At 31.0% G+C, this 13384-nt stretch overlaps 1 protein-coding gene across 2 annotated transcripts in view; it reads right to left on the bottom strand.

The window, feature by feature from the left end:
* Positions 1-655: 655 nt before the first annotated feature.
* Positions 656-13384, bottom strand: part of MS3_00008474 (uncharacterized protein) — a gene marked incomplete at its 5' end in the record, with an annotated part of 43417 nt that continues 30688 nt past the window's right edge. Inside the window, 5 exons of one of the 2 annotated variants that reach the window (XM_035729990.2) lie at positions 656-1664; positions 3510-4378; positions 6309-7158; positions 7678-7955; positions 9433-10737. In XM_035729990.2, coding sequence (XP_035589320.1) covers positions 1556-1664; positions 3510-4378; positions 6309-7158; positions 7678-7955; positions 9433-10737 — 3411 coding nt within the window. In that variant the 3' untranslated portion in view covers positions 656-1555. Of the gene's footprint in view, positions 1665-3509; positions 7159-7677; positions 7956-9432; positions 10738-13384 lie in introns of both variants that reach the window. The other variant, XM_051216813.1, reaches the window with a different exon arrangement.

The following is a 13384-nucleotide window of genomic DNA, read 5'->3' as shown; positions in this document are numbered from 1 at the left end:
AACAGTTTATATCAAAACAAACAAGCACATTCACTACTTGATTCAAGCCCAAAACTTGTAACTACTCTGTAATTACATATTCTACGAAATCGCTAATTGAAAGCTGTTACTAAGATATAATCTATAAAACTGATTGACACTTGCTATTATTCTAATTAGTCTATCAAATTAATTTGAATTAGTCATGTGGTGCGTGCTACTTATATTGATGTAAGTAGTATATGACGTAATGTCTGGCAGCAGATGGGGGAAGATCAAGAAAGGAAGAGCGGGAACACAATGTAATTTGTAAGAAAATGCATGGACAATGAAATGTGAGACAATGGATTGATGTTAACAACAGGAACAGTCCAGGTTGTTATGATGGATTGATATTTTGTAAATTAACGATTTGCTATATGGTTTTTCTATTTTACCAAGTAACTCTGTAAGTTTGTGCTAAATTCATCCGGTTTTCCCAACCCGTGTTCTGTTCACTACAATCAAAGCACCACTACAATCTATGGAAACGTTAATATTCATACATATTAAATGAAACACTTTATGAAAATCCACTATAATTTTGTTCAATATTTCATACTACTTATAAGTAACCAACGTTCGAATCAATATTTTCTCGATAAACAATAAAACAAGACAAATGTATATATTTTTTTACCATTTCATTTATTCTGTTTGAGTATGAGAAAAAAGTATGTCACTTATTGAATCGTACTAAAAACACCAGTAGAAAATATTAAACGAAACAAAATGAAGATTATGTAACTGAATGAGTAATTTTGATTCTTCCGTAATAAAACACAAAATAAAAATTTACTTGGAGTTAAAACAAAACAAAACAAAACGAAACGAAAACAAGCCAAAAGTCAGAATAATGATAATCAGATTAACAATAATCAATAGATTGTAAAATTAGTGTAGGATACAAGTTGGGGAGAAAAAAAAGAAAAGAGAATGTTTACAACTATTCGGTTTTATCATTAGTTTTCATAGGAGATGGAGGAGGGATGAGTATTCAACTGTCTTATAACATGTCTTATAGCATTAACAACACACATGCACACATGTGTATTTTTAGGCAATTCATGTAAACCATGTGAATAATGAAGATTAACAAGGAAAAAAAAGGAGAGGGATTGAACATATAAATACCCTCGTGATTAGATCATTTTGTCTAGGAAAGAAATCACAATATTTGCTGTCTTTATTCTATTGTTTTCTTTTAATTCGGAAAACTTGATTCAAGCTTGTATGTGTATGCATGTATATATATATATATGTGTGTGTGTTTGTGTGGATATATTTAACTGTCTAGACAACAATATAATATAAAACAAATCTTTGATCAAATAGAATGTCCAATAATCAGCTCTCTTAATGATCATGGTGACAATGATGAAATATGATGAATAAAAGAAAGAAAAAATAATAACAGATTTCTCAATGTTGTTTTTCATTTATTTACAAAATTAACTAGATATTGTTTTCTGATGTATTCACTCAAATTGGATACTTATATTGAACCTATTTTTCATTCGTCATGGTATACACAATCTCATTGAGTTCCATGTGATACTTGATGTAGCAAATTTGCTAAATGAAGAAATCGTTTTTCAATTTCTGGATGTTTTAAAATTTTATTTATTGAATTGTAATATGTTGATCTAAAAGAGAGAACGAAGAAAAAAAGAGATAAGTAACAGATGAAAGTATGAATGACAAATTCATTAAGCAATAGGTAGGAAGTTAACAATTAATATACTACTTGTGATATTTCTAATGAGTAGAAAAAATTGTACTTCTAATGTTTCGTAACTCGATATAAACTGCTGCTTCTTCAGAAACTTTATTTATGTTGAACTGAAAACGGATTACAACAAACAAATTTTTACTAACTTAGATTTTGTTTTATCTTAATTTGAAACTCCTTAGTAATAGTATGTAACCATAATCATACAAGGTAATAAATCTCTTACTTGATTTTTCGACAGATGATCACATATTTTCACGAGAACAAGACTAAATAGTAACACGGTGAATTTAAGGAACAACACCGACTACTAATCAATAATTCAACGATTCAAATATAGACATTAAGACTATAAGTTGAAATATAGGTGTATTAAGTGTATAATTTAAATAGAAGGCAACAATGATAATGTCGATAAGGCCTTTAAACGCCGTGGTACAGCTGAGAGTGGAGAGAGTCAGTTGTCCCTCTCGAAATGCTCTCACATGGTCATGAGCATACCATCATTACCAGGGAAGTCCTACTCACTGACATCTCGCATCAGTGGTGTTGTTTACGATATTGAGAGGATGAAAACTGGATGTCCAGCGTATGAACCGATTGTTGGTCACCGACTACCATGAGACTGCATCTCTTGACGTTTTTGCATTGCCTTATGGTTAAGACCTTTAGACCTAATATATACACTGACAATTTGTTATCTGGATTGAAAATGTTATTTTGACAAGATTATATTAATATTCTGTTCAAGTCTTGTTTTCATTTAGAAACCAGTTAAGTGAAATAAAGCTTCCAAAAAAGACTAAATAGAATAAGCAAAATTTTCATTTTCGATGTCTAAATGTTATATTTGTTACTATTTAAAACTTGTTCTATTATATCTATGCTTTCTGTGAATTAAAAAAAAATTTCTAAGACACTGATTTCTCACTTTTCAGTATCATCTATGATTATTATTTTCTTTTAAAAGTACATATTAGTCATTACAATTTGAATTGCCATAGCTTGAAATAAGATATAGATAATCAAAGAATAGCTTAAAATACAAAGATTAAAGCTAAACTTCCACATCAATAGACCTTTGATAAAAGGGTATGGGGATTCGATGATGAAACCGAAGGTTATGGATTAGACTCCTAAACCCAAGATTGTATGTATTCTTATTTATTTATTTAAACCCACAAACATTAGTACAAGGAGGCACCAAATAGATTTGCGCCACATAAATCATTCGATTTGTGTAGAAGGCTGGGATACTGTTCCGGTGCCTAAACCGAAGCAGGTGGATTTCTTAGGGGGCCACACCTCGAGCCTTCGGTCTAAAGGTCCATCCACAAGGCAATGGAACAACGTCAGGAGATATAGTCACATGGTAGTCGATGACCAACAATTGGTTCATACGCAATTTTTCCTTCAGGATCCTGGAGCCCATGAGCACGATTGATTTGGAATAAGGGTTTTCCAACTTCCCTATGTTGATCCTCCATATATACTAACCCGGTTAAAGCGTTAGTTTTCGTCCTCTCAATTTCGTAAACAACACCCCTGGTTTGAGAAGGCAGTGAATAGTACTTCCCTGACAGTGGCTGTATACACGTGATCATGTGAGATTATTTGGAGAAGGATTACTGACTCTTCCTACTCTCAATCGTACTAGGGCATTAGATATGCTCTATTTTAGGAAGTTTCATGTTATGACATAATAGTCATCTAATAATTATCTAATTAAGATTAATTAAATTATTCATTATAAACTTACTTATCATTATTATTATTGTTATTATTTATTAATTCATGATTTTCTTCATTAGAACTTGTACTAGAATTAATTAATTCATTAGTATAAGTAAAATTTTCATTTTTCTCCACTGTTTCATGTATCATATCGGTTAAATGATTAATAACATTATGATTATTCCAATTATGTTTATTTTTTTCATTTTCTTGATTTATTAACATTTTCCCAATATTATTTTTATTAATCCCCCTATCACTAACCTCCTCCTCCTTCTCCTTCTCCTTCTCCTCTTTCTCAGCAACATCATGTTTTGTTGTTTCTATGTTTAATTGTGTTTTAAATAAATTTAATACTTCATCTAATAAATGAGCTAATTGTAAAATTGTTCCATTATTATTTGATTTATTGATAGATTGATAATTATCAGTAATATATTGATTAATTAATGAATTATTTTGTATAATAATTTTATTTGTATTATTAATTTGTTGATTTGAACTAATTAAATTACGAAATGGTCGATGATGATGTTGATGTTGTTGCTGATGTTCTTGGTGATGATGTTGTTGCTGATGTTGCTGAGGATGATTAGTATTTTTAATGATTGATAATAAATCAGAAGAATTCGATTTTAATTGTGTTATATTTGATAATGGATCAGAATTATTATTTATTTGATATTTATATTGTCGTTCAATAAAATATTGATATTTTCTTAAAATTTTCTTATATTTTAATGAATTATAATCAATAAAATTTGGGATTGATTTCGATTTTATTGATTTATTTATAGGAAATGATGAATTGATTTTTATATGATTTATATATTGATTATTTGTTTCTGTTGAATATTGATTATTGTATTGATCTAATTCAACACAAGATATTGTCTAAAATAATTAAAATGATGTTTTTTTTTAGAAAAAAAGTATTTTGGAAATTAATGTGAATGACTTAGCAACAACAACAAAGACAACAAAAATACACTTACTAGTATGTAATGTAGATGTTATGTCTTTGTGAAGATTATTAAATTATGGGTAACTTTTGAAGGTATTTCCTCTATTTCGGTTAAATATAATATACTGCTCAATTGCTTTAAGATATAAATGGGTATACTTTTTATTAAACTCGTCGTCTAGTCTATTAGAGGGTAAAAAATCTGTTATGTTCTTTCTTAGGGTCGTACATGTTACATTCGGACGATAAAAAATGACTGGTAACCGTTAGGAATTATTTATGGACTAATATAATACATATATTCCTATTGTGTGACTGTTCAATAGCTAGATTATGTATATTTACATTCCTCTAATTATAAGCTTCATTTTTACATATAGATCATTATTATATGATTTACTGTTCTTAAGTTATGTCCAGTTTGTTGATTACAGTCTCCCACGTTCACAGCCACTTTTTGGTTTGATATGGTATAATTTTTATTTTTTATTTTATGGCGTGATGTCGTCTGATTTTGTTTGTATATAAACCAAGTATGTTTGAAATATATGATTCGCATAGTGGGAACTATTATTGACGTTCTGGACTCAACAGCCAGTGCTAGGAGGGTAAAAAAGGTTATTAAGTATGCTAAGCTGCTCATTAACGGTCAATACGTCATTGTATAAATCATATTCTGATTGGTTAGCTTATCACATGATATATTAACCGACCAGTAGGCATTTCTGTTGTACAAATTTTAATAGACATCAATAAAAGCTCAGTGGAATTAGACCCTATACAGCTCAAAGAACTGAACAACACTAAAAGACACCAACTAAACTATAAATCTCTGTTATTTTGAGATTTAACATTATTATTGGTCATAATAGTATTACTGTAGTGAATGAGTACACCAGTAGGGACAACCTAACATATTTGAACAAAAAATTCAAAACATCTTAATAAAATCTGAGAACCATACAGTAAATAAAGATGGATATTGGGCAAGCAGTGGAATCCAGGACGCGTGTTTCGTCCTATTTGGGACTCGTCAGCTGGATATACCTAAAACTCGAATCCAGTACTTGGATTTCACCGCTATCCATTATCCATCTATGCTTATAATACTTGTAAATTAAGACAATATCGAGACAGTACTCACAGTATGCACATATATGCCAAGAGATTGATCAATTGTAATCCTAAATAACAATGGGAAGATCCAAGTAAAATAATACCAAGTGAATCATACAGTTTTTATTTATTTATTTTAACATAGATATTGGTACAAGGAGGCACCAAATACATACGCGACACATAAATCTCATTCGATATGTGTGGGAGCCGGGTGCCCAAACCGAAGATGTGAACCACACGGCAGTGGAGCATCGTAAGGAAATCCAGTCCTATGGAAGCGGGTGACCAACGATTGGTTCATACGCCATTTGTTCCTTCAGGACACTGGAGCTCATGTTCACCATTGGTTTGGAATCCGGTTAAAGCACCGGACATTCGCTTTTCGTCCTCCCCGCCACGAGAAGGCAGTGAGTAGGATTTCCATGGCAGAGGCTATATACGCGTGGCCATGTGAGAGCATTTCGAGAGGGAGGGCGGACTCTCCCCACTCTCCGCCGTACCAGTAAATAATTGATTTACAAAATATCAATCAATTGTTTAACATTTGACTATTCCTTTATTTCCATACCAATCAATCTCTATTGTCGTTCTTATTCCCTTAGTCTTCTTAACCTTTTACCATCAGACATTTCACATTCGATTAATGATACATACTACTTATATCTATTGATATCAGTAGTACATATCATATTACTAATAATTACATAATAATTATATGATATTACACTAAAATCATCTTACCTCATTTGAATATTTTAATTTATTTTTATTTATAAAATTCATTTGTTGATTTAAATTATTAAAATGATGTTTTAAAATTTTTAAAGGTTTTAAATCAATTTGATTATGATTTGTAGATTCATTGATAAATCGTAATCTTACAGGGAAATATTTTAAGGGGTACTCATTACTATTATTATTGTTATTATTAATACAAGTTGTCAACGGAACCGTTAATTGTTGACAATGTTTCATATAAACATGAAATATGATAGATTTCCATGAATTTAATTTAATTGAACAAAATTTACATCCAAATTTAATGAATAGTCGATTGTTTCTATGAAGAATAGATGATTTTGATTTATTCCTATGACATTTTAATGATTTTGTCATTTTTATTGGGTTTGAATTATTAGTAGTTAAATTAAGTGGACTACATTCAAAAGATAAAGGAAATTTATTATCTTGATGATGATGATTATTATTATTAATGGTATAATCAATTTTTACTTCTTCATCATTTTTATGCAAAATTTGTTTCGATGTTGAAGAAGATGATGAGGATGACGAGAAGGAGGAAGAAGAGGAAGAGGTTGATGAAACAGGCAAATCGACAATACCTTCACCAACGGATAAGGATATAGGTGATAGATTAATATTTGATTCAGATGAACTACAAAAGCTTGGTTCACATTTAATTGTTAAATCACTAAGACGATTTTGATGATGATGATGATGATGCTGACGTCTTCGATTTTTATATTGATGTATAGTTCGTCTAGCTTCTTCTAAACTCAATGTCTGTACTTCTCCATTTCCATTGTGAATTTGTTTTATATGTTTACCGACATCCCATTTCCAATTACTTCTGTATAAATAATAATAAACAGGGGAAAAAACATGTTACATAAACAAATTGAAACTTTTAGATCTTTAATTTTCAAATTTTGTGATAAATCAGCCTTTACCCTCCCCACCCTTCTTACAGACTACTTTTGATTTGCTCAAAATATTCCAGAAACTACTTGGATGTTTCATGACTACATACACAATTTTCTCAAATTCAATTTATCAGTAATCATTGAACGTGGAATAGGTGATCAATAAAAAATAAATAACGCTGTACACATTCGATAATTTTATCAACATAAACAGTTGATAGGCGGTCTTATATCACCCTTTTAGTTTCCATTGAATCCCTTGAATTATATTTCTGAATAACTAATCTCTTCAATTCACTATGTCTTCATATATAACTATCAGTTGAGTTGTTGTCAAGTTATACAGACAACTCTTTGGTAAAGATTAGTTAGTGTGTATACTAAATGAATAAATAAATCAATTAAATCATTGGTTTTTGAAAAAAATCAAAAGAAAATTATCTCACCTATGACCACAAACAGAACATTTAAATGGTCTGTAATAACCTTCACCTGTAGTTGTTGTAATCGTGGTAGTAGCAGTAGTAGTACTAATACTTGTAGTTCCAGTCAATCCAACACAAGTTATCCATGGATTGGAATTTGTTGATATATCTGAATGTGTTTCAGTTAAATATCGATTACGTGATAATTTCATTCGATTCATATATTCATTATACGTGCTTTTAGCATCTTCTAAATCTAATGTAATTGTTATAATGTTTGTACGTTCTGGATGTGCAACCTGTCAAAAAGAGAATAAAAATGAATATAAAATAAAGTGATTATATCTTGGATGTTATTAACCACGAGCACATGTCACTCAATATCATCTACCGGGATACCAAGTTACGTTGGGAATAGTACTGATTTGACGCACAACGACCATTCATCGTAAACAATGATGACTCTTGCCCCTAAATGCCCTGTTACGGCCAAAAGTGAAGAGAGTCAGCTCTTCCTCTACAAATAATCTCACATGGTCACGTGTATACAGCCACTGTCAGGGAAGTACTATTCACTGCCTTCTCAAACCAGGGGTGTTGTTTACGAAATTGAGAGGACGAAAACTAACGCTTTAACCGGGTTAGTATATATGGAGAATCAACACATGAAAGTTGGAAAACCCTTATTCCAAACCAATCGTGCTCATGGGCTCCAGGATCCTGAAGGAAAAATTGCGTATGAACCAATTGTTGGTCATTGACTACCATGTGACTATATCTCCTGACGTTGTTCCACTGCCTTGTGGACTGGACCTTGAAATGAGAGACTCATGGCGTTGCTTCCTAATAAAACCACCTGTTTCTGTTTGGGCACTCAAGAAGTACCTCAGCCCTTACACAAATCGAACGATTTATGTGCCGCATCTCTATTGGGTGCCCCTTTTTACCAATATTTATGTTCAAATAAATAAACAATAAATAATAAATCATTTATAGTATGGCTGAACTTTGCCGGTCATGAGTTGGAGTTGCTTAAGAATCACTTTCTATGACGGTTAAACGAGTGTGTTAATTACAACTTATAAAAATTCATTACAAATCCCTTTTAATTCTATGCAGCATTTCAGTTCCTCCTAATCTGATTTAGTTATATTGGTTATACTACTTATTAATTTAAAGTAACACATTTTAATTTCTATCATTTTTGAATATAAATTGTGTTTCTAAGCCTTAACATGTACTTGTCACATTCGATCATTTGAACATTTTAACTATTACTTTCAATCCTTGTATTACTCACTTTTATCCTCTTGGTTCTACGTTTTTTGATCGATGTGTTTTTTTTAGCACACTTAAATGCTGTTGTATAGCTCAGCATGTATTTTGCAAAAGAGATTCTCACATTACCATTGCAAGAAACATTTGTTGTACTCGGATATTGTATTAGGATCAGAATTCTCATGAATTACTTATATTCTCAAAAACCATAGTATTTGAAGTAGATCTCATTCAATCGTCTGATCAGAAGTATTGAAGAGAATTTAGTTAATACTATTCAGAAATCGAACTAATATTTATAAACCATCATCATACATATATAATTCTAAGCTCATTATGTAATTTCTTCCGAATACACTGATTGTACTCACTCTTATATGTTTATCTATCTAATTCTAACTGTTTCTATATAGTTATCGTATGACTAACAAATTCGCTCTTTTCCTCTCCATTGAAACTTTAATCAATCACTTTATTCACATGAATGTATAGACTTACTTTAATATGTTTATTTATGTCCCATTTCCAATTGGATCGATGACCACAACCTGAACATTGAAATCGTTTCCATTGTTCTTCCTTGTTATTATTATTACTATTATTAGTAGTAGTACTATTGTTATTATTATTATTATTGTTGTTACTTATATTAGTGACAGTACAAATAGGATTATTCTCATCTAAGTGACAATTAAATAAACTAGTAACTGGTGCAGATTTACGTCCTGTATTATTTCTAGTTAATAAACGATGAGATTCTTTTCTTCTACCTGGTGTAAAAAATCGATTAACATGTAATTGATTTTTTGATTGATTTTGATTTTGTAAATTATTCGATAATTCTAATGAATCAATATTTGATGGTATAGACCAATCTGATGTGGATTTTATATTTTCCCAATTCATTGATAATTGATTATTTTTTAATTTATTATGTTTAGTAAAATCAATATTTAAATTTTCATTCATTTGTGATTGAATTGTTGTTGTAATCGATGATGGTAATAATCCGGATAATTGATGATTTGCAATTGATCTAAATATTGTATGATATGGTATATTAGACGTAGCCATTGTAGTACTAGTGACAGTATTAGTCGTAGCAGTACCACTAAATGTTGTATTCGAAGCAGTTACTGTCCTAGTAATTTGTGTTACATTATTATTATTATTACTACTACTAGGCGAAAGGTTTGTCGGTATTGTGGATGTAGTAGGTGATGTCATACTAATAATATTGTCAGAATACGTTGTTACTCCTCCATGTGTATCATAATGCATAGTTAAATTCTTGTATTGTTCTGACTGTTGTTGTTGCTTTAATTCGTGATACCTTTGACTGTGTTGTTGTTGTTGCCATGTTTGTAAGAGACCAGTCATTAAAACCTGTTGTTGAATATTGAATAGCAAATTAATCGTTGGATTTGATGATGCATTATTTTTTAATGGGTCAGAAATTAATGAACCAATTATATACGGTGATACTGAAGTATTATTAGTATTACTGGTAGTAGTATTAGTAATATTATACGTAATATTCTGTTGTGAATTAGATAAAATAGGATAATGAAATCTTGTATCCGATAATGTATTGTCAGACGTAATAGTAGAATTAGAAGTAATTATACTAGGAGATGCTATGGTTGTTGTTGTCGTCGTGGTAAAACATTTCGTTCCTGAATAAATACTATTATTTGACTCTGCAGAAAAATTCGGATAAGCATAATGATGATTGTTTCCGAATGAAATTTTTGACATTAATTCCGATGATGATGGACGTGTATTTGTAAGTAGTATAGGGTTCTATTATATTCATCGATTGTATAGAAGGTGGATGATATAAATGAAAGAAAAGAGGAAGGAAATAAAAAGAAAAACATGATTAGTTCACTAACAAAATCAATATGATGTAATACCATGCATTTATGTAAGAAAAAATGTTTATACTCATGCTTAAGTCAGTGAGTTTTTCATACTACTACTTATTCAATAAAGCATTACATGCATGTCAAATAACTTTTGCAACTATAAGATATGAGTGTATATTGCGTACACAACCATCTAAGCTATCTAAACATTAGATAAATGATTTTTTCAGTCATCGGATATCATTACGAGTATCACATATAAACCCGTACTCGTGAAAAACCCAAACGTGTCTATAAAATATCTAATGAAAAAAGTAAACTACTTGTTATTTGTTAGTAGTTAATGTAGGAATATTAAGAAAACGGTACGAGGCATTGTTGAAATATTATAGAGAATATTAAATGAGGAGTTAGAAAGAGTTTAGGATGTTCATTAGAAGTTTCTTACTAACTTCCAACTTATTTCAAATCTTTCCTACTTCTTATGGATGATATGAATTGCTTTTTAACATTGGATCATGAATCTACTATAAACACATTCATTGACCTAACCACTCCTATGAATCCGGTGTTCATCTTGCTGTGCTAATGAGGTATGGCAACCTGGACCGATGCATATATGTGCCTGGTCCTACGTTGTAGCTGACTGACATTCATTGGAAAATATAGTTCAGATCAGAATTCAAAAAAGCGGTATGCATCGACTTTGTAAACAAACGTAAAATCACTTGAAAGTTCTGGAGATTTAGTGTCTTCATGTGTGTGTGTGTGTGTTACAATTACTGAGTTAATATTCACATGAAAACGTATACTATACAAAATAACTATAAAGTTATTAACAAAACAACACAATATATATTCGTGCGAGGATAAATAAAATAAAGGTATAGTGTTTTTGTCATTACAATGAAACTGTAAAATATATGACAACAAGAAATGAAAATAGACAACATTCAAATAAGTATCACGCTCGTACTCATGACACACACACACAGTAGTATTAATGTTATTGACGCCTTTTTCGCATGTAAATATATAACGTTATTATGGTTATCATTAGTATTAGAATTAGTATTTCAATAGTTAACGATGAAATACACATCATAAAATAAACAATAAATAATAAACTATGACTGACTTGTTCTGATAATTATAATTAGCTCCTGAAAGTTGAAATAAACATTTACAATGAATAAACAAATAATTTTTTTTTCATCATCAAACAACATTACTACTAGCTATTTATGGAAGTTTTATTGTGACTATTGGGTAACATGTTCAGGAACAGGGGAATTTAAATTTAAATGTCATTTCCGATTAATTTCATACAGTATCCATGTGTTGATTTAAGGTTGAAATTGAAATGGAATGTAATTTCGTGTTTTACTCAAGTATTTATTGATTTATTCATTTACACACAAATATTAGTACAATGGGACATTGAATATATATGCGCCACACAAGTCACTTGATTTGTGTGTGGGCTGTCATACTGCCCAGACCGAACCAGGTGGTTTTCTTAGGAGGCCACACCTGTAGCCTTCGACCTGAAGATTTGATCCATAAGGCAGTGGAGCAACATAAGGAGATACAGTCACATGATAACCAGTGACCATTTGTTATCTCAGGATCATAGAGCCCATGTGTACCATCGGTTGGAACCAAGGCTTTCCAACTCCCCTAGGTGGATCCTCCGTATCCATTAACTCGGTTAAAGTGTCGGACATTCGGTTTCCCTCCTCCCAATTTCGTAAACAACACCCCAGGTTTTAGAAGGCACTGAGTAGGACTTCCGTGTCAGTGGCTGTATACGCGTGGCTATGTGAGAGCATTTGGAGAGGGAGAGCTGACTCACCCCACCGTCGGCCGTATCCGAACATTTCAACTATACGGTTCTTTATTATTATGAAGGCCAGAACACTTAAATTGATGTCATTGATGTGAGGTTTTCAAATTTAAAATCGTTCAGTTGAAAGAACTAACTATTACTCCAAAGTGTTTTTTATCTCTTAAACATACATAGTTATTCTTTTTGTTTCATTCCGTAGGGTTAGATTTATATTGACAATTCGTGTTTGTATTTATTAAATAAGTTTGTGGAATATTCAATTTTTCTTACTTTTCAATATATGTTTGTAAAGATAGTTGAATTTTATTGAGATCACAAATCTACCTAATTTGAGTAATCATTGGAAACATTAGGTCGGCCGTTCACATTAGTATGGAACTCTTTTACGGTGTGTATCCACGACACTCGGCCGTAGGAGCGAATGCCTTATCCCAAGACTGTAGAGCTGGGATCCGGTAGTTTCCAAGTCTAGCTTCAACCAATTCATAATATTTCCGTGATGTTGCGTTAATCACATCTAATGTTCACATGTTAGACTACTTTTCAGTAAAATAATTACTAATCGCGTACATTATTATTGTCTCAATATTCACTTAGAGTTTATATTGATATTTTCATTTTGTGAGACCTGAGATACTTGTTTTCTGGTTACCTTAAAAGTACCTTAATGATTTGCATTGACCAATATTAGAATATAAAGTAAATATTACCATCTGTTCACCACCTAACGAGA

This window comes from Schistosoma haematobium, chromosome 6 (assembly GCF_000699445.3).
Source record: "Schistosoma haematobium chromosome 6, whole genome shotgun sequence".
NCBI classification, from domain to species: Eukaryota; Metazoa; Platyhelminthes; class Trematoda; order Strigeidida; family Schistosomatidae; genus Schistosoma; species Schistosoma haematobium.
This window is presented reverse-complemented; position numbering and strand designations above follow the sequence as displayed.